A 26,758-nucleotide genomic window follows, 5' to 3' on the forward strand; every position below is an offset into this window, starting at 1 on the left:
TTCATCGTCATATTTGCATCCTTTATCGTTTTGAGATACAGAGTTTTATTTTACACTGGTTTGTCTTTGATGGGAAGGGGTTAAATGGAACCAGACTGCACTCTCGCGTTGGCCCTTCGGGGTAAAAGCAGGGGCATATGTGTAAAAGGGGATTCAGTAAGTGCATTCATAAAAGCTCCCCGGTCATGTGGTTCTTTCAGAAAAAGACCAGGCTGCAGATTCAGAGCACCTTCGCCATGGAAATGGATCCTGGAAGAGTCCCAGGGCCTGTGCGACTGGACTGTCCCGTGGGGGGGGGTGACCTTTACCCCCCCCCCCCCCCCCCCCGCAGCCCACGCTCGAGGCCCCGCCCCCCCACCCTGCTTCAAAGCTCAGATGACAACCCCCACCGATTCGGGAGCTGTGGAGCGATCAGTGGGGTTATCACCCCCCACCCCCGCCACCTCCACTCCCACCCACCCTGCCTGCGTAGAGAACACCCCCCCCCCCCAAGGCACACCCTGGTCCCTGGGGGCATGATGCGGGAGACGGTGCTGGGGGGGTGATCGCCTCCATAGCATCACACAGTCACCTCCCAGCTACACATTCTACTCCCCAAAACAGTCCTGTAGTCCTCTGCTTTCCTGGATGTCATTTACTATTCTTTTTAAGAGAAAAGGAACATGTTATTGTAATTTAAAACAGTTGTAATTGTGAATGGTAATTGGTCCATTTGTTGTTCCTCAATCAGGAAGGTTCACAATGTTCAAGGAATGGCATTTCAGTAATTCAAAATTCTGTACGTTCTTGATAATGTCAATGCCGAGTACCCTCCGTTACGTTTTTCATGCTAAATACTAACCATCGGTGGAGATTGAGTAAATGCATTTTACAACGCCCAGAACGTTACTTTGTGACTTTTACAGAAAAGTGACATGTTGCTTGAGGAACGTTGTCGTTATAGCTAATGGTATCTCACGACCAAATGAGAATGTTTTTTGTTAGCCGGGTTGTCAGTTATGAGCTGAAAAGCAGGGAGGCCCTTTATGTCCCGGACCCCTTGCCCCGCCCCCCGGCCCCCCCCCCCGCCAGTGGAGACTCTATTTGGGGTTCCCCCAGGAACCTTTAAGAGTGCAGCTCAAGCCTTCGTGCCTGCAGAGTGGACATGCGGGCAGTGGGAGAGGTGGGGTGTCAATGGGGCGCCTGCATTTTCATACCTCCCTAAAAGCCATTTCCTGAATTCTGGGGCATTAAAAACACACATTAAAAAAGCCTTCAGACAATAAGGGTTAAGAACCAGAAATAATTTAGGCCAGCGATATTTCCTCTGAACAGATGCTCAAGGTTTATTATTAATTTATAAACTGGATGAGAAAATATTATGAAATATGTAGTGAAGACGGGGCTTAATGGGTGTCCAAAAATCTCGGTGCCGTGTCTCGGTTTCGACTTCACGGTTCGTAGATTTTCGTTACAGCAGAAAAAGAAATGAAATGCAAAGTGTGAAATTGCTTTTCGTTTTCTGCGAAAGCAGTGGCTAACTGGTCATGCAGTCTCGCTGAAGGAAATCAGGCGCATTAACTAGCACTACGCCATCAGGGGGAGCGTGGAGTTTTTAAGTTTCGTACAAAAGTCGCCCGGTTCGCGGCGTGTCCCGAGGTTCGGCGCTGAAGGGAAGGGGATTTCTTTCCAGCCTTGATATAGGGCGACATAACTCAGGAGGTAAGACCGATTGTTTGGCAGTCGGAAGGTTGCCGGTTCAAACCCCGCCCTGGGTGTGTTGAAGTGTCCTTGAGCAAGACACCTAACCCCTAACTGCTCTGGCGAATGAGAGGCATCAATTGTAAAGCGCTTTGGATAAAAGCGCTATATAAATGCAGTCCGTTTACCATAAAGTAAGTGGTGATGCTTTTGCAAATGTAATGGACTGGCTTATAGCTGCTTTATCCAAGCGCTTTACACTTGATGCCTCTCATCCGCAGAGCAGTTAGGGTAGGGTTAGGCTAGGTGTCTTGCTCAAGGACACTTCGACATGCCCAGGGCAGGGTTTGAACCGGCAACCCTCCGACTGCCAGACAATCGGTCTTACCTCCTGAGCTATGTCGCCCCATCGGCCGTCTGCTTTTCTGATCAGACGGCCGATGCTGCTTCCGTGGTTTCGCCTAACCCACGTCCCTCCCGCGATCGTGCGTGGGTAGCACAGGGGCTGCTGTTTTAGTTACACAGCGGCGTGAGTGAGGGAGCAGTGCGGCTCCGCCCCCGTGACACTCTGTGGAGGGAACCCTGCTGTTACTGTGCGCTGTGATGGAATGATTCTTAGACCCTGTATCCCTGCACCCTTCATCCCTGGAGCTAGGGGGCGCTGACGAAGTGATCCTTACACCCTGTATGAAATGATCCTTACACCCTGTATGAAATGGTCCTTACACATTTTATCCCTGCAGCTAGGGGGCGCTGATGAAATGATCCTTACACCCTGTATGAAATGGTCCTTACACCCTTTATCCCTGCAGCTAGGGGGCGCTGATGAAATGATCCTTACACCCTGTATGAAATGGTCCTGACACCCTTTATCCCTGCAGCTAGGGGGCGCTGATGAAATGATCCTTACACCCTGTATGAAATGGTCCTTACACCCTGTATGAAATGATCCTGACACCCTGTACCCCCGCAGCTAGGGGGCGCTGTGCCCTGACCCTGACCGCTCTTCTCGTTGCGCAGGTTCTGGCAGAAGAAGAGAAAGGCGCTGCCGATGGAGAGGACGAGGAGGACTGGGAGAGGGCGCTCTCTGTGGAGAGGTTCGGGGACATCATCTCCGAATCGGCCGCCAGCAGCGGCGAGAAAATGGGCCGCTGCTACAACGAGAAGGACTTTGAGTGTACGTACTGCCCTCCCCCCCCCCCCCGCCATCCCGCTAACGCACCCTCACGACCCCCCCTGCCTTCCTGGTAATGCACTTTGCGACCCCCCCGACCACCCTGCCTTCCCACTAACGTCTTCCCAGAGACGCTGCCGCATTTCAGAAATGTGCATGTGAATCAGGCCAGGATTCGCTTCGCCGTGCCCTGTAGGGGATGGGCAGGTCCCCCGCGTGCCCTGAAAGAGTTGGGCAGGTCCTATTGGACAGGGGTAGCCCTGGAGAGCTGCAGTGTGTGCTGAGCTCTCTCTAAACCTTAAAACCAGATCAGAACAATCCCAGCATGCACTGCGGCTGTCAGTCACGGGGGTTAGTCTCCCCTCCTCTGGTGTTCGCCATTAGCTTTGGTTGAAAATGGCCTCACGGACTGATCGCCCTACCCCGTAGCACGTTTCGAAAACGGCTTTAATGACAAACTCAGGCTGCAGTCCTTAACTGCCTGACCGGCTTTCGCCCGGTCTTTGGCCTTGGACCACCGGTAAACCCAAACGAGAGTGCGGTCATTGGAGGAAAGCTCTTGGCTATAAATCTGCTCCCCTTATACGAACACACGCCCGTACCATTACATTGCATTACATTACATTTGTTTGGCAGATGCTTTTATCCAAAGCGACGTACAAAAAGTGCATTTCATGGTCATGGACAACTACAATACACAGGTTCAATAAGATACAATACTTATTTTGTACAGCTGTTTCTAGCCAAGGACACAGTTTAGTTCATACAGTGAACACTATTCTGTACCCAGCTGAGCATTACTGTCTCCACTGTGTGCCTGAATGCCTCTGACTCTGCACAGCCACAGCCACAGCACAGTCACAATCACTGTACAGCCACTGCACAGCCACAGTCACAATCACTGTACAGTCACTGCACAGCCACAGCACAGTCACAATCACTGTACAGCCACTGCAAAGCCACAGTCACAATCACTGTACAGTCACTGCACAGCCACAGCACAGTCACAGTCACTGTACAGCCACAGCCACTGCACAGCCACAGTCACAGTCACAGTTACTGACTCTGCACAGCCACTACCCAGCCACAATCACAGCCACTGCAGAGTACAGGCCAGAGCCCACGCCTGCAGCCCTGGGCTTAGAGAGCCACAGGGTCTGCTGCTTTGTGTTTTAAATCTAAACTCAGTAAACAGCTCAGTGTTACAGAACCAGGTGAGGTGAGCTCACTGTGTAATGAGCCAGTTTAACAGGTGAGGTGTAATCGACCGGTTTTGATCATCATTGGTGTGCTGAGTAAGCCAGAAATCAGCAGATCCTGCTTTGGAGCCCTGGCCTGAACTCTGAACCTTTCTTCTCCAGAGCAGTTCATTACCCCCCACTACCAGCAGGTGGCACCGAGGTTCACTCGATCGGCCCTCCACATCGGTTTGTGAACAGACGTTACTGAATCACTGAATTAATCGGGGACAGATTTGAATGGAGTTGAAATGATGAGGAAAAGAACTGGGCTATTACAGCTATAACACGTGAAGTCTGGTTTAAGTGTGCAGGCTTCCACATGCCTCTCTGGCTTTAGAATGCGGGGGGGGGCACACTGTAGTTTGTTTGCTTTGAGCATTGAAAGCCTGATTTACTGAGACTTTTAGCACGTGCAAAACCTTTTAGCACGTGCAAATTCAATAACAAGAGCAATGATTGGTCTTGGTATTAGCTTTGCACCGATCATTGGTCACGCTATTGGCCTGATTTACTAAAGGTCTTAGTAAATCAGGCCCCAGGTTTGTGTGTTTGAGACACACAAACATGGCTGCGTAGCCCCACTGTAAACTCAGCTGCATGCGATTTTGTCGAGTCACGTGTTGATTTATCAGGGTGGGGACAGTGTAAGAGCAGCCCGGTTCTCTCTCCAGACCGTGACGGTCCCGTTCGCGTTGTGGTTGTGTTTGTACGGACAGATCACCTTCCACCACACGCACCACTGAAACACATTTGGAGCGTTTCCCAACACATATATGTCCAATGGTCCCTGGATGTCCCCTGAATTTCCATCTCATGTCACAAGACAGATTGGAGGAATGACCGTAGAGCACTATGTGGTTTGTTATTCCATTTAAAAGCATTAGCGACAGAGCTAGCGCTCATTATTATTCACAGCACTGTCTAAACACTTGCATTGTGGTTGTGTTCGTGCGGGACAGATCACCGCCACACCTTCCACCACACGCACCACCCCCTCTCCACCCACCTGCCCCCGCCGCTGCGTTTCCGGAAGAGGGTGCTGAGCATCGACCGGCGCAGGAGGAAGAAGCGCCGGAAAAAGAGGACCTCCATGCCGCCCTCCGAGGTCACGCCCACCATCCAGGAAGTAGACGAAGAGGAGGCGGAGTCAGAGGCGGAGGGGCGGGACCCGGTGGCCACCCCCACCGAGCAGGCAGACAGCAAACCAAAGGTAAACTGGGCTGCGCGGTGACACCTCGGACCCCTGTGCCTATATTTGAAAATTGTTGAAAATTCTAAAATGTTTGTTAGCGGTGTTGCTAAATATGTCACGACATACAGACGTGTTGTATTTAATTTAATTCAGTACACAAAATAAACATGGCACGCATTTAGACGTCTTTGGCGACTCACGACTTATAAACATTTTAATTGCTACCGTTTTACGCTGGAATTCATATGAAAATAGTACCTGCTCAAGGTTACTAACGATCTACCCGGAATCGTATATCTACGACCTTGGTTAAAGCAGTCCTTACCCACGGCTACTCGTCCATTTAAATCGGTCTTTGTGCTTGACTCGAGAACGTTCTCAGCTGGACTTCAGTAAATACATATTTGTATTGCACTGACCCGTTGGCTGTCTCACGGCTGCTCTGTGGGAATTCTTCAAGGATTCAGATATACCCGAAACAGCCGTCGTTTCTGTTTTACCTGAACGATCTGAGCGCCGTCTCCTGAAACGTTATCGGTGCGTGCTCCTTAAAGAACGTCCTTCACGCCCGCATGAGCCGAGTGTTGGTGAAAGCCGCCGCCAGCGTCCTGTAGGAATGCGGCCGCGAACGAGAGAGCTGACGGGACAGATGAAGATCTGCTGAGCGGCAGAATCGCCTCTCCCAGAGACCCACGGGGGGAGCCGTCCTTCGCGTCCTCGCTCTCATTCGGCCACAGGAGCGCCGCCGTGACGTGTCTTTGGCGGTTCAGGGGAGAGAACGGTGACGGGGGTGTTTTGGCGGTTCAGGGGAGAGAACAGTGACGGGGGTGTTTTGGCGATTCAGGGGAGAGAACGGTGACGGGGGTGTTTTGGCGATTCAGGGGAGAGTACGGTGACGGGGGTGTTTGGCGGTTCAGGGGAGAGAACGGTGACAGGGGTGTTTTGGCGGTTCAGGGGAGAGAACGGTGACGGGGGTGTTTTGGCGGTTCAGGGGAGAGAACGGTGACGGGGGTGTTTTGGCGGTTCAGGGGAGAGAACGGTGACGGGGGTGTTTTGGCGGTTCAGGGGAGAGAACGGTGACAGGGGTGCGTTGACGGATCAGGGGAGAGAACGTTGACGGGGGTGCGTTGGCGGATCAGGGGAGAGAACGTTGACGGGGGTGCGTTGGCGGTTCAGGGGAGAGAACGGTGACGGGGGTGTTTTGGCGGTTCAGGGGAGAGAACGGTGACGGGGGGTGAAGGTTCGGACCCTGCCCGCGAAGCCCTGGCTCATGGCGGCTTGTCGTTTGCAGTTCAGCCCGGGGAGCCAGGAGGACCTGGCCCCCCCGCTCCCCTTCACCAGCTTCCACATAGAGAACGAGAGCCCGCCCACTCCAGAGGAGGCCACGCCCCCAAAGGTGGAGCCGGAGGAGAAGGAGCAGCCGCCGTGGGAGGAGCCCGTCAGCAGGTACCTGCCCACTTTTAGGCTCCTGGAACCTTCCCCAAAACACACATGTCTGCTGTTCCTTGGACGTCCCCTGAATTTCCTTCTCATGCCACAAGGTAGATTTGGAGGAATGACTGTAGAGCACTATGCGGTTTGTTATTCCAGTTAAAAGCATTAGTTAGACAGAGTTAGAGATCATTATTATCAGCAGAACTGCCCAAACACCTGCATTGCAAATGGAATTTTAATCCTGATTGACATCCTCAAATGTTTAAATGGTTTTAAAAATGAGTAATTTTTTCCATTTTAACAATAAATACATTCCAGGACTGTTTGGGGAACACTCTCATAACATTATCTGACAACCAAATGGGAATCCAACTGGAATGTTTCCCAATGTTCCTGAGATGTTTCCTGTAATCTGGGTAGGACTGGCAGAACCAGAACCAGTGGCCCCGAGAGAGCAAACAGAACACAGTCCAGGAGAATGTTTTTCCAAAGGACACTCTTGTGTTTTGCAGAAATATTTTGAACTGAATTTGGCATCAAAGGGGATTGCAATTTGATCAAAACGTGGTGCTTGTTATCAGTACTCAGTGGAATGCTGTTTTTGCCATCCATCACCGCATGCTAATCTGTATGCACAGAGCAGGCATTGCTCGGTCACGGTTAGTCATCTCAGCTGAAATGTCTTTGCATAGGGGTCTGCTGACAGCTCATCCTGTTAAGGCTCTGTTCTACTGCATGGATGGGCTCTATGGTCTAGTATCTGTTAAGGCCCTGTTCTAGTGCATGGATGGACCCCACTGTCTGGTATCTGTTAAGGCACTGTTCTAGTGTATGGATGGGCTGTATGGTCTGGTATCTGTTAAGACAATGTTATAGTGCATGGTAAAAATACACAGATGACCATATCTCTATTCAGTGATTGTGTGGAGATAATAAATTAAATTAGCTCATAAGTGATATAAGCAATATAATCTTAAGGTTATAACAGCAGCTAATCATTATCAGTAAAACATACACCTAGTCTGAAATTAATAGCGAATAAGCAAAAGCATCATCACACATGATTTTAGTTTGACTGAGTAAACAACAGAGCAGAAATTCCTTTTCCCAATTTCAGCAGTCTAATTCCCACTGTTCCAAAACCAGTGACCAGCATCAATCTCATTCCCACTATTCCAAACTCGTTAACCAACATCAATCTCATTCCCACTATTCCAAACACGTTAACCAACATCAATCTCATTCCCACTGTTCCAAACTCGTTAACCAAAATCAGTCTCATTCCCACTGTTCCAAACAAATTAACCACATCAATCTCATTCACTGTTCCAAACTGTTAACCAACATCAATCTCATCCACTGTTTCCAACTCGTTAACCAACATCAATCTCATTCCACTGTTCCAAAACTTTTACCAACATCAATCTATTCCCACTGTTCCAAACTTATTAACCAACATCAATCTCATTCCCACTGTTCCAAACTCGTTAACCAACATCAATCTCATTCCCACTGTTCCAAACTTATTAACCAACATCAATCTCATTCCCACTGTTCCAAACTCGTTAACCAACATCAATCTCATTCCCACTGTTCCAAACTCGTTAACCAACATCAATCTCATTCCCACTGTTCCAAACTCGTTAACCAACATCAATCTCATTCCCACTGTTCCAAACTCGTTAACCAACATCAATCTCATTCCCACTGTTCCAAACTTATTAACCAACATCAATCTCATTCCCACTGTTCCAAACTTATTAACCAACATCAATCTCATTCCCACTGTTCCAAACTCGTTAACCAACATCAATCTCATTCCCACTGTTCCAAACTTATTAACCAACATCAATCTCATTCCCACTGTTCCAAACTCGTTAACCAACATCAATCTCATTCCCACTGTTCCAAACTCGTTAACCAACATCAATCTCATTCCCACTGTTCCAAACTCGTTAACCAACATCAATCTCATTCCCACTGTTCCAAACTCGTTAACCAACATCAATGTCATTCCCACTGTTCCAAACTCAGTAACAAACATCAATCATGATATTTTGTCGTGATCATCAATCCGCATTTTCATTTCAGCGGTCACTAATATCAAACCAGCATATTTGAGAGTATCTTGGATCATAAACTCGTAATGATCTTGACTGTAAAATTATGGTCTTCACATTGATCTTGTCTTTCGCTCTTGGACTGGAATAAGATCTTTTTATAAGTTGTTCTGTGTGCTATAGCTTAATAATCCAAGCCACAGCTTCATTTTAAACAACATTTTAATGGACACTGCTCAACTGTGAAGCACACTGTAATCCAAAATAATCATTTTCAGCCTTTGTACGTTTGAAACTTAATTACTTGCATCATGTTTTTCAGCATTATCGTGTATCATGTTCCACACCCTACGCTGTTAGCACTGTAACTTTTTTTTTACTTGCTTTCTCATTCTCCTGAAGTAACCATATTGAGCAGGCCAGAAAAAACAGAGATGTGCATTTGCTTGTGGAGGTGCACAGCATATTCATCTGCTGTTCAAGGCAAACTAAAACATATATGCGACAAATGGAAGAAATGAAAGTGCTTTGTTTGAACTAACACTCCATACTCCTTATAAACGGCTCGGTCTTAAACTTAATGACTGTCTCCTCTGGAGATGACTCAAAATCGTATTTGTGTGTGTGTGTGTGTGCTCTCAAAGGGCGTATGGTTCATAAACACACATGGCAATTAGAATATAAATAATTTGGTATTGCTTTGAATAATTTATGGCTTTAGCTGCCTTCCTGTGATCGGAGGTGGTACTGAGGTACTTGTCATCTGGTTCCTTTATGGAAAACACGTTTAGATTTATTACATGGATTTATCTTAGAGCTCAGAATAAAAACGTAATGACAGGCTAATGCGAAGCTATGCCACAGTTATTGAGGGAAAACAGCAAATGGTCCTGTCACGGCTGGATCAGGGAGGATGTGCTCCTGATTCGTTGTTGTGGCACCCCCTGCTGGGCATTGGAGCACATTGCTGTGAATGCTGTCAACAGAGAAAGCCATGAAAGAGGAGAAAGGGAAGCAACTGGCCCACCCACTGTGTGAGATCCAGGAGCCAGCTCCACACATGCCATTTCAGTGTAAATGTGCGCACAGCTTAGCTGTAGCATTGGACAACAGCAAATGAAATCAAGGCTACAATATTTGCTAATCATATGCCCCTAAGACCTGGAAATTCAGTTTTGTCCCCTGTAGGGCACACACGTCTCTGGGCTTGATCTCAAGAACCATGCATTTTACTATGGTGAAACCTACACTACAAGGGGTATTCAATAAAAATAAAAGAAATCATATTTTTGAAAGAAAAAATTTCACTGCAATATGTTTTTGTCATCTAAGTCTACTTGTTAAATAATTTAACCTTTTTTTCTTCCAGTCTCAGGAGGATAGACAGTGATCAGAAGCAGATGGCACTTTCATTGTACTGCATTACTGGCTGTACAGGCCTCACTGTGGTGGACGTGCAGTGTATCAGTGACTGGCTGTGGTAGACTTGCAGTGTCTCAGTGACTGGCTGTGGTAGACCTGCAGTGTCTCAGTGACTGGCTGTGGTAGACCTGCACTGTCTCAGTGACTGGCTGTGGTAGACTTGCACTGTATAAGTGACTGGCTGTGGTAGACTTGCACTGTCTCAGTGACTGGCTGTGGTAGACCTGCAGTGTCTCAGTGACTGGCTGTGGTAGACCTGCACTGTCTCAGTGACTGGCTGTGGTAGACCTGCAGTGTCTCAGTGACTGGCTGTGGTAGACCTGCAGTGTCTCAGTGACTGGCTGTGGTAGACTTGCAGTGTCTCAGTGACTGGCTGTGGTAGACCTGCAGTGTCTCAGTGACTGGCTGTGGTAGACCTGCAGTGTCTCAGTGACTGGCTGTGGTAGACCTGCATGTCTCAGTGACTGGCTGTGTAGACCTGCAGTGTCTCAGTGACTGGCTGTGGTAGACCTGCACTGTCTCAGTGACTGGCTGTGGTAGACCTGCAGTGTCTCAGTGACTGGCTGTGGTAGACCTGCAGTGTCTCAGTGACTGGCTGTGGTAGACCTGCACTGTCTCAGTGACTGGCTGTGGTAGACCTGCAGTGTCTCAGTGACTGGCTGTGGTAGACCTGCACTGTCTCAGTGACTGGCTGTGGCAGACTTGCACTGTCTCAGTGACTGGCTGTGGTAGACTCTGCTGAATCAGTGTCTCAGTGACTGGCTGTGGTAGACCTGCAGTGTCTCAGTGACTGGCTGTGGTAGACCTGCAGTGTCTCAGTGACTGGCTGTGGTAGACCTGCACTGTCTCAGTGACTGGCTGTGGTAGACCTGCACTGTCTCAGTGACTGGCTGTGGTAGACCTGCACTGTCTCAGTGACTGGCTGTGGTAGACTTGCGGTGTCTCAGTGACTGGCTGTGGTAGACCTGCAGTGTCTCAGTGACTGGCTGTGGCAGACCTACAGTGTCTCAGTGACTGGCTGTGGTAGACCTGCAGTGTCTCAGTGACTGGCTGTGGTAGACCTGCAGTGTCTCAGTGACTGGCTGTGGTAGACGTGCAGTGTCTCAGTGACTGGCTGTGGTAGACCTGCAGTGTCTCAGTGACTGGCTGTGGTAGACCTGCAGTGTCTCAGTGACTGGCTGTGGTAGACCTGCAGTGTCTCAGTGACTGGCTGTGGTAGACTGGCTGTGATAGACCTGCAGTGTCTCAGTGACTGGCTGTGGTAGACCTGCAGTGTCTCAGTGACTGGCTGTGGTAGACCTGCAGTGTCTCAGTGACTGGCTGTGGTAGACCTGCAGTGTCTCAGTGACTGGCTGTGGTAGACTGGCTGTGATAGACCTGCAGTGTCTCAGTGACTGGCTGTGGTAGACCTGCAGTGTCTCAGTGACTGGCTGTGGCAGACCTGCGGTGTCTCAGTGACTGGCTGTGGTCCGCAGGTTCTCGGGCGCTCCAGAGCCTCCCAGCACGACGGCGCGCGGATGGTTCCGGAGAAAGCCGCTGCACCGGGCGGCCGGGGCCCAGCGCGCCAGCTACGACCTGCGGGAGCGGATCTGCATCGGCAGCATGACCGCCATGGAGACCGCCGTGTACCAGAAGGTCCCCACCGACGAGGCAGAGGCCCAGATGCTGGCCAGCGCCGACCTGGACGACATGAAAAGTGAGGCTTGCGTCGAGCGGGGGGGCGCCCCAGCCAGGTTGCGCCAGCCAGGGCGGGGCAGGGCCCCCAAAAGCCGCGCGCGGTCACGCGCTGCTTCTCCGCGCCGTCGAGTAGCCCTGTTTCTACCGCACAGGCTGCGGTGTGGGGGTGAGGCTCGCAACACCACTTCATCAGCTTTTTAATTAAATCTTAATCTTATTTTAGCTCAGTCCAGTGGTCTGCAGCCTGGGCCTCGGAGGAACACGGGGTCAACTGGTTTTTTTGTTTTCCCTGGAAAATCACCAGCCGGCTCAGTCCAAGGAAAGCAGGCAAGTTGACTGCAAACAAACGCTTCACTTAGCCTAACTGATCACTTAAAAGCTGAGCAACAATGAAAACCAACAGACCCTGTGATCCTCCCGGTCCACCGCTTTAGCCGATGCATATAAATACACGTGTCCAGGATGCAGAGCTCCAGTATTGTCAGGGCTGGGGGATAGCTTTAAGGCCTGTGCGTTTACTGCTTATTGGACATGACAGGGAAGCTTAGACCCTGGTCAGAGCCATCCAGCACTCTGCTCTGCAGCCCAACAAAAACAGTGTGAGGGCTGACATCCCATAGCTCATAGCTCAGAGAGCGGAAACAGGGAGGGCTAATCTGTTGTAGCTTGGTGGGCTGAGAGAGCCAACTTTGGCAGAGTCTGCTCCAACGTGCTAACGTTTTCCATTCACGAATGTACGCTAACGTGTTCCACTCGCGAATGTGAGCTAACGTGTTCCACTCACGATTCACGAATGTGAGCTAACATGTTCCACTCGACAGCGTATGCTAACGTGTTATACTCGTGAATGTACGCTAACGTGTTCCACTCACAAATGTGTGCTAACATGTTCCACTCAACAATGTAGAAAAGTCTGTTCTAGAAAAGTATGTACTGTGAATGATGTTCGCATAAAAACAAAACATTTTGTACCCCTATTTTCGTGTTCGTAGCTGAGGTGCTGCAGGCCATAGTTGCCACCTGCACGGTCCGGATTCGGTACCAGACCATGGGGCCCATCCGTGCACTAGAACAGTGTCCTGACAGGACGTAATCAGCAGCCTTGGTGTACACATTCTGTGATATGAAAAGAGACGTCTACATTTTGAAGCCAAAATAGACGTTATCGCTAAGAGGTCCTTGACGTGTTTGCTTGTCCTTGAACGTCCCAGGTTTTGTCTAGACGCACCGCAAATAAAGCAGGGCTGAAAACTACGTGCCGACACTCTCATGTGTTATATTGTAATCTTGTGTTTTTGTTTGCTCTCTGTAATACAGTGTTATTCTGAGAAAATCAGGTCCTGTGGTCTGTGGAGTTTTTTTTTCGAGGCTGTGCCGTCAGAAAAAAGGCCTGTCGGCGTGGTTTTTCCCTGAAGCGCGCGAGGTCACACGCGCTTCGCTCCGGCACCGCGCTCCGGTTAGCCTCCCGCCTGCGACACGGGATCGCCCTGCAGCCGAAGGGCGTGTGACCTCACGAGGCGCGGGGAGAGCGGCGCTCTCAGCAGCTCCACCGCTGCCTCCGTCCGGGGTCACGTGACCCGCCCGAGAGAGAGAGAGGGGCCGCGGCGCTGGCCGGGCGTCCGAGAGCTCCCTGCCGAGGGGGGCGTGCTTCCGCACGGGAGACCCGCTTTGGCGAATATCCCCGAGAGGGCGTGTCTCTTCCCCGAAAGAGGATCCTTTTCGGGAAAGGCCAGTTGATCCATCTGTTTGCGCTATTATGTAACGCAGGGGTGTTTTTTTTTTCCCAAGACCCCCCACCCGGGATCAGAAGGCAACCAGGGGAACCCCATCATAAGTTAAAAAGGGTTGAATTTATATATAAAAAAAAGCTTTTGTATTTTGAAACATTTTCTCAAACTATTTACAGCCGTTGCATATCGAGTCTGGCCAGGGACCCCCTCCCTCTACAGTATCGTCCGGGAGCCCCTGTTGGGAGCTCAGGACGTAACGCGTTGCCTGCCGGACGGGCCTTTTGTTCCCGCTCTGCGAGAGGGGGGAAGGGGTGAGAGAGAGAGTTAGCATTTTTAGCGTGGGGGAGCGGAACTCAATGGGACGGCCCCCCCGGCTGTAATTAACACATAGGCCGTGATTGATTATCTGTATCGGGCGACGCTGCCCGCGGCTCTTCCTGTATTTTGGAGGCCGGCCGCATCGACCGCCCGGCCCCAGATGGATTAGGAACGGCGCTCGCGCTGGAACGAGAAATTGGATTTTTGTTAAGGCTCCAGCGACGGTGAAATTTTCTGTTGCCTTTGCGTTCTCTTTGTGATGTTACCCCACCCAACGGTCTCCTCTGCTCTCCTGATATTTTCTTCCATTTTGCTGTTGGGAGGGGGGGGTGGGGGTAATGTTTTTCTTTTTTACATCTGAGTGAAAGCATGCACTGAAATAGTGGAAATTGGTATATTCTGTGTGCAGTGTGACACCTAGTTTAAAAAAAAAACTTTCCTTGCGGTAGAACCATAAATATGTACCATAAGCAGTATATATGTGCAGTGTTTACACACACACACACACACACACACATATATATATACACACATACACATGCACAATTCCATAGTTGAAGTTCAGAGGAATAAATTATATATATGGTTCCTATACTGTTGGCTTGTGTGAAAAAATAGCACCAGTCCTTATAAAGGCACCAAATGCAACTGCTTCCACTGAACAGAAAACTGTTTTTATGCATTTCATTAAACACCTAGCTCTCTGTGATTCACATTCCCTTTGTGATTGCGTCAAAACGTTGTGATTGTATTGAATTATAGCAATGTAACGGTTCTTGTGTCAAATACATTCCTTTGCTTAATGCCACTAAAAGACGGGTCCTCGCCTATAAACAAGCTTGATATGATCTCAGCGTGAAGACTGACAGTGTGCTATGTGTGAAGTGGCACACTGCATTATGATGAGAGGAGGGAGAGTGGCAGAATAATGCCTGGTTTCTGGGGAAATTAATTTAGGATCAAATCTAACGGCCAGACCTTTTACAGCAGATGTAACAGTGGAAATTGAATAATTTGGTATACGTAGGATTGCATAAAGGCAGTAGGTGCTTTTGGCTGACAGGAGACATGCTGTCAGTGTGTGTTGTCATGGCACCTGAGTGACTGGGCTCAGGTTGTCCTGTCCTCTCCTGCTATGTGTTGTGTTCCATTACCCCTGTTCCACTGCTCAGCTGATGAGGTCATGACCTCACCTGGCCTGTTGGTAGACCCACTCAACTGGCCTTTACACTTTTCACCTTTGCTCTTCTGGCAAAGCAGAATGATTTGTGTGTTTGTGCGTGCGTGTGCGTGTGTGTGTGCGCATTTATGTGTGTGTGTGCGTGTGCATGTGTGCGTGTGTTTGTGTTTGTGCGTCTGTGTGTGTGCATGTGTGTGCGTCTGTGTGTGTCTGTGTGTGTGTGTGTGGGTGTGTGTATGTGCGTGTGTGGGTGTGTGTGTGCGGGTGTGTGTATGTGTGTGTATGTGCGTGTGTGTGTGCGTGTGTGGGTGTGTTGTGTTGTGCGTGCTGTGGGATATTTAATGTTTGTATTATTATTGTGTGGTGTTAATATAGTGGTGTGTGCGTGTACATGTTTATGTGTTGTATGTGTGTGTGTGTGTATTTTATGTGTGTGTGTATGTTTATATATGTATGTGTGTGTGTGTATATATGTGTGTGTGTGCGTGTGTGTATGTTTATATGTGTATGTGTGTGTGTGTGTGTGTGTGTGTATATATATGTGTGTGTGTATGTTTATATATGTATGTGTGTGTGTGTATATATGTGTGTGTGTGTGTGTGTATGTTTTTATGTGTATGTGTGTGGTGTGTTTGTGTTTGTGCGTGCGTGTGTGTGTGTGTATATTTATATGTGTGTGTGTATGTTTATATGTGTATGTGTGTGTGTGTGTGTGTGGGTGTGTGTATTTGTAGTGCTGGTGGTGTGGTGTGTGCGTGTGTGGGTGTGTTTGTGCGTGCTGTGTTTGATTTTAGTGTATGTTTATGTGTATGTGCGTGTGTGCATGCACATACGTTAGTAGGTATATTACAGTATTACAGTGTAGCCCCTTTAGTATACACATATCTAGAGCAGGTCTGCCACTCAAAGCAGACTCGGTGGTATTTCCAAACGCAGCGGGATGCCAGGTTGTGATGAGGCTGTGTATGCAGGGGCTGTGGCGACTTCCCGCTCAGCAGCGCTGTGAAAGCTGGCGGAGCTGTGGCCCCGCCCCTCCCAGTGAGGCCGCGCAGGATCGATGGTAATGAGCGGCGGGCCGCCGTGGCACGTCGGCACGCCGATAGATCAGCCGGGTGAAAAACAGATCAGCGTATGAGCGCTCCTCCCGACACCGGTTCAGCTCAGTGAGCTCCGAGCCGCCGAGCGTCGCCGTCACGCCGCCACGAGCTCCAGAAGCTTCCGCCCGCACCCGCGGGTCCCAGCGCCGCACGCCAGCTCTGAGGCGCCATACAGCCGCGCGTCATCTTTTTTTTTTTAGTTTTTTCTTTTTGGTTTTTGACCGGAGAACTTTTGAGAAAGCTCGACTAAGAGCCACCCAATCTCGTCCCACCCACCCCTTCAGACACTTTTATTAGCTCCCCCCCCCGGGCTGTGGGGAAGGGGCGCACGCGAGGCCTGCGCTGTTTCGGTTCGTCTCCGCCAGGCTGACGGATCGGTCCTGTCTTCTTTTTTCCCGGGACGTTGGAAGTGCAGTTTGGGGTTTGGTGGGGAGGAGAGAGAGGACGCGGTACCCGTGTCCCAGTCCTGGTTGAGCGCGGGGGGCGTCCCGTGTGGTCGGAGCCGGCGCCTGGGGGGGCGTGCTGACGGGCGGTTGGTGAGCGAGCGCGGGACGGGGCGAGGGCTCTGGCGCGGCGAAGGTGCGGAACCCTGGACGATCCGGGCTCTGGCGCGGAGCGTGCGGGCGAGATGACGGGGAAGGTGAACGGCGAAGAGCCCCGCTCTGATGGGGCGGGGCGGGGTGGGGGGGGCGAGGGGGACCGGGAGGACGGGCGGGACGGGGGGCACCGGGAGGGCGAGGGGGACCGGGGAGACCAGGGGAGAGAGGAAGGCCATCCGCTGGGGGTCTTCAGCGTGGACGGGTTCGAGGAACTCGAGGAGTTCGTTTTGGATTTTGAAGACTACGATCTCTTGGAATCTATCCACTCACACCTGGGATCCAGTCCTGAACACGGCCGTAAGTTTGCGCGCACGTCTTTGTGAGTGTGTGTGTGTATGTGTGAGTGCGTGCGTTTGTATGTGTGTGTGAGTGTGTGTGTGTGTGAGTGCATGCGTTTGTGTGTGTGTGTGTGTGAGTGTGTGTGTGTGTGTGTGTTTGTGTGTGTGTGTGTGTCTAAGTGTGTGTGAGTGTGTGCGTGTGTGCATGTGTAGGTCAAAGCCATAGTAACTTATGTAAATTACCCATAATGCACCTGCATCCAGCCAGATTCACTGGGTCTCGTGTACTCTGTGCCCTCTTTCACTGTACTTTGAATCCTTGGTTTCCATGGACACTGGCGACCAGTCAGTCAGCCAGCTTTCAGCTTTGACTCCGCGGTCTGTCAGCGGTGTGATGTGCTTAAGAGAGACGGGCTGCTTTCATGACCAGGGCCTACAGCGCGTTTGTATTGCAGTCTACTGTAGTGAAGTGGTGGAACCCGAGCCCAAACGCAGCGGTGGAACCCGAGCCCAAACGCAGTGCTGGAACCCGAGCCCAAACGCAGTGGTGGAACCCCAGCCCAAACGCAGCGGTGGAACCCGAGCCCAAACGCAATGGGGTGGAACCCGAGCCCAACAGCGGTGGGAACCCGAGCCCAACGGACCGGGGCAACCCACGAGCCCAAACGCAGCGGTGGAAACCCGAAACCCCAAACGCAGCGGTGGAACCCAGCCAAACGCAGCGGTGGACCCAAGCCCAAACGCAGCTGCCCAAGCCCAACGCAGCGGTGGAACACCCAGTCCCAAAACGCAGTGCTGGAACCAAGCAGTCAACAGACGCGCAGTGGTGGAACCCCAGCCCAAACGCAGCGGTGGAACCCGAGCCCAAACGCATGGGGGAACCCGAGCCCAAACGCAGTGGAGGAACCCGAGCCCAAACGCAGTGGTGGAACCCGAGCCCAAACACAGTGCTGGAACCCGAGCCCAAACGCAGTGACATTTCTCTCTTTGTCTGAGCGAGGCCTTCATTCCGAGAGGGGAAAAAACGCAGCGGCTTCATGCGCAGATCAGGCGATCGATCGGTGACACGTTTGGAAGCGGTCCGCTCCATCGACCGCGCGGCGATACGCAATAACTAATTAATGTCGGGCCTATTCCTGGCCCTGCCCGCGTGGCGATCGAAGAGGGTTCTCAGTGCCCCGGGTGAAACGGTGCTCCCCTTCCACGCGGCTAACGATTCGGAGGCCCTCGTCCCCTCCCCGGGCCGTTCCCTGCGTGGGCGGGGGGGGGCCCGGGGGGGGGGCCCGTCCGAGCGTGAAGGAATCCCATCGACGAACCGAGCGTTTCCCGCCCCCAACGTCGTTTCGGGCCGCTCCCTAATTAGCTGGAGGTTAAGGGATGGGCGGGTTCGGTCCGTCCCGCGGATCGAGGCGTCATGGAAACATCTGCCCTCGCGCTTGCCCGGGTTCGAGTCGCGGCGGATAATTGGGTCCTTGAGCTGTTTCGTGTTTCCTGGTCTAGATGGCGCTAATCACCGGTTTTCCCAGGAGCCCTGACCCGGTCCCTTCCCTAATTTGCCGAGAGGCCCAGGCTTCTCTGATTGGGGCTGCCTGACCTTTTTTCCCTTCCCCTCCCAGAGGGATTCTGAGCTGGGACAAAGGTGACTGCTGGTCTCTCCGCGTCCAATGTTTGCCTTCCCTGCGTTGGCCATTTTAAATAAGAGCGGTTCGTTTTTACTTAATGGGGTGTTTTATGTCGAATAGGTCGACTTTCAGCCGTTCCCAGTTCCTAATCTCAGCGAAGGCCCTCGTGATTGGTGCGTACGTCTAACACTTGGTTAGTTCTCTTTCCTGAACAACCGACTCTCCGTTTTTAAAAGGATTCTCGTACGTTTGAGGCAGATTGTCGACCTCAAGCGCTGAGCGTGATCTTAAACTCCAGCTGATTTGGTGCTCTCTAGGGCGTAGCAATGTCTGGGCTGTGCCAACCCCCCACCCCCACCGACACCCCCCCCCCCCCCCCCCCCCCTTCCCTGGCGATAAACGCGGACCTTTTCAGGGGAACAATGACTAATCCCAGCACAAATTTCACCGCGAGGCGCGATAAAAAAAAAGAGAAAAAGGGAAAGAAGAAACAGGACGGAGCTGGCGAGGAGCTGCAGAGAGAAGGTTCTAGGCTGTGTTTGGGGCCTCCTCCCGCTGCCACGGCGATCGTGCGGAATGGCCAGGGGGACACGGGGGGACTGGCGATGGGGCGTCCCGGTGTCGGGGTCGCCCCTGGGGACCCAGGGAAGCACCCCTTTAATTCAGTCACCTGTGCATCTGTGGCCTGTGAATATGACATTATAGCTCATATAAGTCCTGTCACCTTCACCATCCTAACCCGCAGCTTAAGTCCCTACACTCTGTTCCGATCTCGTGCTTTTTTTATAATGGATACTTAAATAGATGCTTATAAATATTAAGAAACTGAAATGTATTTATTTGTTTAATCGTTATTTGATGTAGCGCTTGTTATTTACTTTGACGTGATTGCACTGTGGTGCTGAAGCGAGCAACCTGTCGACCTCTAACCTCGACGCTGTCCCGCTATTTGAACGACGCCCCGTGTTTTCGGACAGGTCACCGGTTTGAGGACAACCCTGGGGTGAGGCGGCACTTGGTGAAGAAGTCGTCCCGCAACCAGGTAACCCGGACTAGCAACAGCTCGCCGCCTACCTCTAGCATAAAGAAGAGGACCAAATCAGACAAGAAAGTCCACGAGGTGAGACCCATCCCCAGCAGCCCGCTCGGTGGCTCGGCCCGGGCCGCACAGCCGTTCGGAGTAGAGCAGCAACCCCCCCACACACGCAGAATCGCGCTTTTTTCGCACTGAAACTCGAACCCTGCGCCTTCTGGCTAGCGCGCTTAGCTTCCGCCGCGGGTGAGCTCTGGAGCGCAGCGCCGGCCGCTGTTGACAGGGGCTCGGGAGCCGGTCGGCCCGCAGCGGAAACCTGAGACCCGGCCCTCCGGCTGCTCCGACACCGAGGCCAGTCTCGGAAACGTTCTCGGAAATTCGTTATTAGGAATTAACCCCTTGAGACGCGCCGTCTCGTTTCCAGGGGGGTTCCTCAACGACAGTAACACAACGTAAGCGCGAATTAGACGAAACGTTTAACAAAAAAGACAAAAAATAACAACAAGATAATTAAACGATACCAAATGTGACAAAAAGACAAACAAACAAACAAACAAACAAACACTGCATCTGCTGATAAAAAGCCGTCTGGTCGAAACCACAGAGGCCGTCTCAGTCCGCTGATGTTCTCTAGTTTGGGTTCGACCCACTGACTCCAGCAAACAGGAGGAATCTCGCTTGTTGATTAATCAGATAAACCTTTCAGTTCTTCCCTGGAGAGGCCTGTTTTTTTTTCTACCTCGGTAGTTTGCTTCTTTGTTATGCCACCGTTAGACTAAACGGGCGGTTTCTCCGCGTGAGGGACCTGGGCTTATTTATCATTCGCGCGATGGATTAAGGAGAATGAGAAGTAAATTAGCGCTGTGTGAATTGAGCTTCCGCGCTCTCTCCCGTGTCGTTGAGCCTAATTTAAGCGGAGAGCCGGACTGGCACCCTTTTCAGCTGGATAAGAGAGCCCAGGTTCTTCTCTCCTCCCCGGGGTGAAGCGCAGGAGCGTCGCGGAAGCCAGGTTTTGCGCGGGTCCCCCTGCCGAACCTCTCTAAACCCCCTGCGCCGTTCTTCCCCCCCCTCCCCCTTGACCGGGCCCCGCACGGCCGACCGGGCCCCAGGTCTTCGTGGAGCTCAACGAGCTGATCGTGGACAAGAACCAAGACATGCGCTGGAAGGAGACGGCGCGCTGGATCAAGTTCGAGGAGGACGTGGAGGAGGAGACGGACCGCTGGGGCAAGCCGCACGTGGCCTCCCTGTCCTTCCGGAGCCTGCTGGAGCTCCGCAGGACCATCACGCACGGTGAGGACCCCCGCAAGCCCGCCCCCCCCCCCCCCCCGCCGACCCACCCCGCCCTGGCCTCCCCTCCCAAACCTGCCACCACCGGACACACCCCGCCCTGGGGTCCTCCCCCTCCCCAAACCTGGCCTCATCAGACTCACCCCACCCTGGTGTCTCCCCTACCCAAACCTGCCCACCCACTGGACCCACCCAGCCCCGGGGTCTCCCTTCCCCAAACCTGCCCCCCACCGGACCCACCCCCCTGGGGTCTCCCCTCCCCAAACCTGCCCCCACGGACCCACCCCGCCCGGGGTCTCCCTCCCCAAACCTGCCCCCGCCGGACCCACCCCCCCTGGGGTCCCCTCCCCAAACCTGCCCCCACCGACCCACCCCACCCTAGGGGTCTCCCCTCCCCAAAGCTGGCCTCACTGGACACACCCACCTGGGCCTCCTCCCCAAACCTGGCCTGCCAGACCCACCCCATCCTGGGGCCTCCCTCCCCAAACCTGGCCTCACCAGACCCACCCCACCCTGGGTCTCCGTCCCAACCTGCCCCCAGGACCACCCCGGGGCCTCCCCTCCCCAAAACCGGCCTTGGTGGCCATTATCTTCTTCCAGTAAAAAGCACCAATGGGAAAAAAACATCGCTCAAATGCTACAGTAAGCTGTATTAGGTGGATTCAACTCACACAATTGATTTTTTTGTGATACAGAGATAATCTAAAAATCTCAACCCTGTCTTTATACATCACTAATACGGTATTGTCTGAATCCATGTCCTCATAAACATAATTGGCTGTGTGAGGCCATGCTGTAATCATATGCATTAATCCCTAAAACATACACTCTATCAGAAAATTATATCCTTTCCTTTGCGCCTGGGAATTTGGAATTTTCATATTTTGGCCTATGGGTCATTGCTGAGATTGCTGGGAACTGTAGGCACGCCTGGCCTTTCGGAATGCTTCGCTCAAGGAGAGGGATTTCGGCTGTCGTATACATACGCCGTCACAAGAACGCGTGCTATTGATCCACGTCCAAGCAAAAACTCCAGTTGAGTGGCCAAACATTTAAAATCGAACACCTCCAAACTGAACAGCAGTTTCTGTGGCTGTTATATGACAGTAAAATCAATAAACCTCACTGTTAACATTTTACATTCTAGGCATTTAGCAAACATCGTTATCCACAGACCACAGAGACTGGACATGGCTCATGTTCTTTGCAGACAATCCATTCGTACAGCTGGAAATTTACTGAAGCGTTTTGAGTTAAGTATCTTGCTTGAGGGTATGGCTACAGTGCCTGCTGGCTTGGTTCAGCTCTGATAGTGTAAATCACTGATTGGCTGGAGTTGACACACTTGTTTCAAAGCTGGCTTCTGATTGAATGGAAAGCACAAAACAGGACTGGAGACGCAGCGCCACCTCCAGGATTGGATTTAAACCTGCAGGCACTGTGGCCCTCCAGGACTGGTGTTAAATGTGCAGACACTGAGGCCCTTCAGGACTGGAGTTAAACCTGCAGGCACTGTGGCCCTCCAGGACTGGTGTTAAACCCGCAGACACTGCAGCCCTCCAGGACTGGAGTTAAATCTGCAGACACTGCAGCCCTCCAGGACTGGAGTTAAACCTGCAGATACTGCAGCTCTCCAGGACTGGAGTTAAACCTGCAGACACTGTGGCCCTCCAGGACTGGAGTTAAACCTGCAGACACTGCGGCCCTCCAAAACTGGAGTTAAACCTGCAGACACTGCAGCCCTCCAGGACTGGAGTTAAACCCGCAGACACTGCAGCCCTCCAGGACTGGAGTTATACCTGCAGGCACTGCAGCCCTTCAGTTCTGGGGTTAAACCAGCACACACTGCTGCCCTCTAGGACTGCAGATTAAGACCTCTGACCAATATGAATTTACAGAATACACATGCCCCCCCCACAGGTGCAGTGCTGCTGGATCTGGACCAGACCACGCTGCCTGGCATTGCTCACCTGGTGGTGGAGACCATGATCATCTCTGACCAGATTAAGGCACAGGACAGAGCCAACGTCCTCAGAGCCTTGCTACTCAAACACAGGTCAGAGCCCCGCTACTCAAACACAGGCCATAGCCCTACTACTCAAACACAGGCCATAGCCCTGCTACTCAAACACAGGCCAGAGCCCTGCTACTCAAACACAGGCCAGAGCCCCGCTACTCAAACACAGGCTATAGCCCCGCTACTCAAACACAGGTCAGAGCCCTGCTACTCAAACACAGGTCAGAGCCCTGCTACTCAAACATAGGCCAGAGCCCTACTACTCAAACACAGGCCAGAGACCTGCTACTCAAACACAGGTCAGAGTCCTGCTACTCAAACACAGGTCAGAGCCCTGCTACTCAAACACAGGCCATAGCCCTGCTACTCAAACACAGGTCAGAACCCCGCTACTCAAACACAGGCCAGAGCCCTGCTACTCAAGCACAGGCCAGAGCCCTGCTACTCAAACACAGGCCAGAGACCTGCTACTCAAACACAGGTCAGAGCCCTGCTACTCAAACATAGGCCAGAGCCCTGCTACTCAAACACAGGTCAGAGCCCTGCTACTAAAACACAGGTCAGAGCCCTGCTACTCAAACATAGGCCAGAGCCCTGCTATTCATACACAGGTCAGAGCCCCGCTACTCAAACACAGGTCAGAGCCCCGCTACTCAAACACAGGCCAGAGCCCCCCTACTCAAACACAGGCCAGAGCCCCGCTACTCAAACACAGGCCAGAGCCCTGCTACTCAAACACAGGCCAGAGCCCCGCTACTCAAACACAGGCCAGAGCCCTGCTACTCAAACACAGGCCAGAGCCCTGCTACTCAAACACAGGCCATAGCCCTGCTACTCAAACACAGGTCAGAGCCCTGCTACTCAAACACAGGCCAGAGCCCTGCTACTCAAGCACAGGCCAGAGCCCTGCTACTCAAACACAGGCCAGAGCCCTGCTACTCAAACACAGGCCAGAGCCCTGCTACTCAAACACAGGCCAGAGCCCTGCTACTCAAACACAGGCCAGAGCCCTGCTACTCAAACACAGGCCATAGCCCTGCTACTCAAACACAGGCCAGAGCCCTGCTACTCAAACACAGGCCAGAGCCCTGCTACTCATGCACAGGCCAGAGCCCTGCTACTCAAACACAGGCCAGAGCCCGCTACTCAAACACAGGCCAGAGCCCTGCTACTCAAACACAGGCCATAGCCCTGCTACTCATACACAGGCCAGAGCCCTGCTACTCATACACAGGCCAGAGCCCTGCTACTCATACACAGGCCAGAGCCCTGCTACTCAAACACAGGTCAGAGACCTGCTACTCATACACAGGCCAGAGCCCTGCTACTCAAACACAGGCCGTAGCCCTGCTACTCAAACACAGGCCAGAGCCCTGCTACTCAAACACGGACCATTGCCTTGCTACTCAAACACAGGCCGGAGCCCTGCTACTCAAACACAGGTCAGAGACCTGCTACTCATACACAGGCCAGAGCCCTGCTACTCAAACACAGGCCGGAGCCCTGCTACTCAAACACAGGCCAGAGCCCTGCTACTCAAACACAGGCCAGAGCCCTGCTACTCATACACAGGCCAGAGCCCTGCTACTCAAACACAGGCCAGAGCCCTGCTACTCATACACAGGTCAGTGTGGAGCTACTGCGAGAGCTTGCACCGTCTCATACACACACAGAACCACACACTCTCTCATACACACACACAGAATCACAGTCACACACACACACACAGAATCACAGTCACACACACACACACACACTCTCACACACAGAAACACACACACTCTCTCACACACACACACACACACCCACAACCTACACGCACACACACACACACACACTCACACACACATATGCGACATAAGGGGCGACATAGCTCAGGAGGTAAGACCGGTAAGGCAGTCGGAGGGTTGCCGGTTCAAACCCCGCCCTGGGCATGTCGAAGTGTCCTTGAGCAAGACACCTAACCCCTAACCCCTAACTGCTCTGGCGAATGAGAGGCATCAATTGTAAAGCGCTTTGGATAAAAGCGCTATATAAATTCAGTCCATTTACCACTCTCTCTCATACACCCATCACAAACACTGCTAGTACTCACATCACCGGTGTGCCAGTCCTGAAGTCAATTACATTTCCTCCATTAAATTTCAAAACTTTTCCTTCATTTTGAACCCAGTTCTCTGCAGGCGCTGGTCCAGTCGGACCCCCGGGAGCGGTCCGTACTGTAAGAATGGTATCCTACCTTAGCACTAACTCTCACACTTAGTCTTGCATGCCCACTGCTTCAGAGCGGTGGTGATGTATTAACACTGCTGGAATGAAATCCACAATTGGTGCTTTGCTCATTAGCATGAAAGCACAAGTAATGTTTAGAATAATAACATACCTTGAAATAGGCTTGAAATAAAGTGTCGCTAGCACTTTTACAATGACGTTTATTTAAAACCGCTCTGGTGCATCTTGGGCTTTTGCACACTAATGTGCACTTGGTCTTAAAGCTTGGTGTGGGGTGTTTTCTTTTTCTTTACTGTGCATGGTGTGCTATTTGGAGTGGCTGGTGCAGGCTGCATCTGGGAACCGATCGCACGAGCTAGCGAGTCTGACCCTGTCTGCGCTCAAACGGCTCGACTGCGCAGTGAGGTCACTCGGCTGCCGGCCGGAGCGCTGAACGCAGCCTGGCTCTCGCTTGCCTTTGGCCCTCCATTCGTGAGAAAGATTGAGTGTATAATTTAGGTGGAAATATATTTATATTGTGCTTTCAGGTTTGTATGTGCACACTGCTAGTATCCCCCCCACTTGTGACAGAGTAATAATGGATAGCTGTGTATTCTTTTTAAGAGGGCATCTAATTTTCTGACCCAAAAATACTGAACATCTTATTTATACATTTATTTTTTAAAGACTGTGGGCCCCTGGAAGACATAGCTGTAGAACCCAGGGGACCTCACTTTGATACAGAACCCCACTGTATGGGGACCTCACTTTATATAGAACCCCACTGTATGGGGACCTCACTTTATACAGAACTCCACTGTATGGTGACCTCACTTTATATAGTACCTGCTGTATGGGGACCTCACTTTATATAGAACCCTACTGTGTGGGGACCTCACTTTATATAGAACCCTACTGTATGGGGACCTCACTTTATACAGAACCTGCTGTATGGGGACCTCACTTTGATATAGAACCCTACTGTGTGGGGACCTCACTTTATATAGAACCTGCTGTATGGGGACCTCACTTTATATAGAACCCTACTGTGTGGGGACCTCACTTTATATAGAACTCTACTGTGTGGGGACCTCACTTTATATAGAACCCTACTGTGTGGGGACCTCACTTTATATAGAACTCTACTGTGTGGGGACCTCACTTTATATAGAACTCTACTGTGTGGGGACCTCACTTTATATAGAACCCCACTGTGTGGGGACCTCACTTTGATATAGAACCCTACTGTGTGGGGACCTCACTTTATATAGAACCTGCTGTATGGGGACCTCACTTTATATAGAACCCTACTGTGTGGGGACCTCACTTTATATAGAACCCTACTGTATGGGGACCTCACTTTATACAGAACCTGCTGTATGGGGACCTCACTTTGATATAGAACCTGCTGTATGGGGACCTCACTTTGATACAGAACCTGCTGTATGGGGACCTCACTTTATATAGAACCCTACTGTGTGGGGACCTCACTTTATATAGAACCCT

At 51.6% G+C, this 26,758-nt stretch overlaps 1 protein-coding gene across 2 annotated transcripts in view; it reads left to right on the forward strand.

Moving 5' to 3' along the window:
* Window positions 1-26,758, forward strand: part of slc4a3 (solute carrier family 4 member 3) — an 81,886-nt gene that overhangs the window by 34,547 nt on the left and 20,581 nt on the right. For both annotated transcript variants that reach the window (XM_064310825.1, XM_064310826.1), the window contains exons 3-9: window positions 2,701-2,857; window positions 5,055-5,305; window positions 6,579-6,733; window positions 11,679-11,899; window positions 19,682-19,824; window positions 20,847-21,027; window positions 22,945-23,080. In XM_064310825.1, coding sequence (XP_064166895.1) covers window positions 2,701-2,857; window positions 5,055-5,305; window positions 6,579-6,733; window positions 11,679-11,899; window positions 19,682-19,824; window positions 20,847-21,027; window positions 22,945-23,080 — 1,244 coding nt within the window. The remainder of the gene's footprint in view (window positions 1-2,700; window positions 2,858-5,054; window positions 5,306-6,578; window positions 6,734-11,678; window positions 11,900-19,681; window positions 19,825-20,846; window positions 21,028-22,944; window positions 23,081-26,758) is intronic.

The sequence above is a fragment of the Anguilla rostrata genome, chromosome 15 (genome assembly GCF_018555375.3).
Source record: "Anguilla rostrata isolate EN2019 chromosome 15, ASM1855537v3, whole genome shotgun sequence".
Taxonomy (NCBI): domain Eukaryota; kingdom Metazoa; phylum Chordata; class Actinopteri; order Anguilliformes; family Anguillidae; genus Anguilla; species Anguilla rostrata.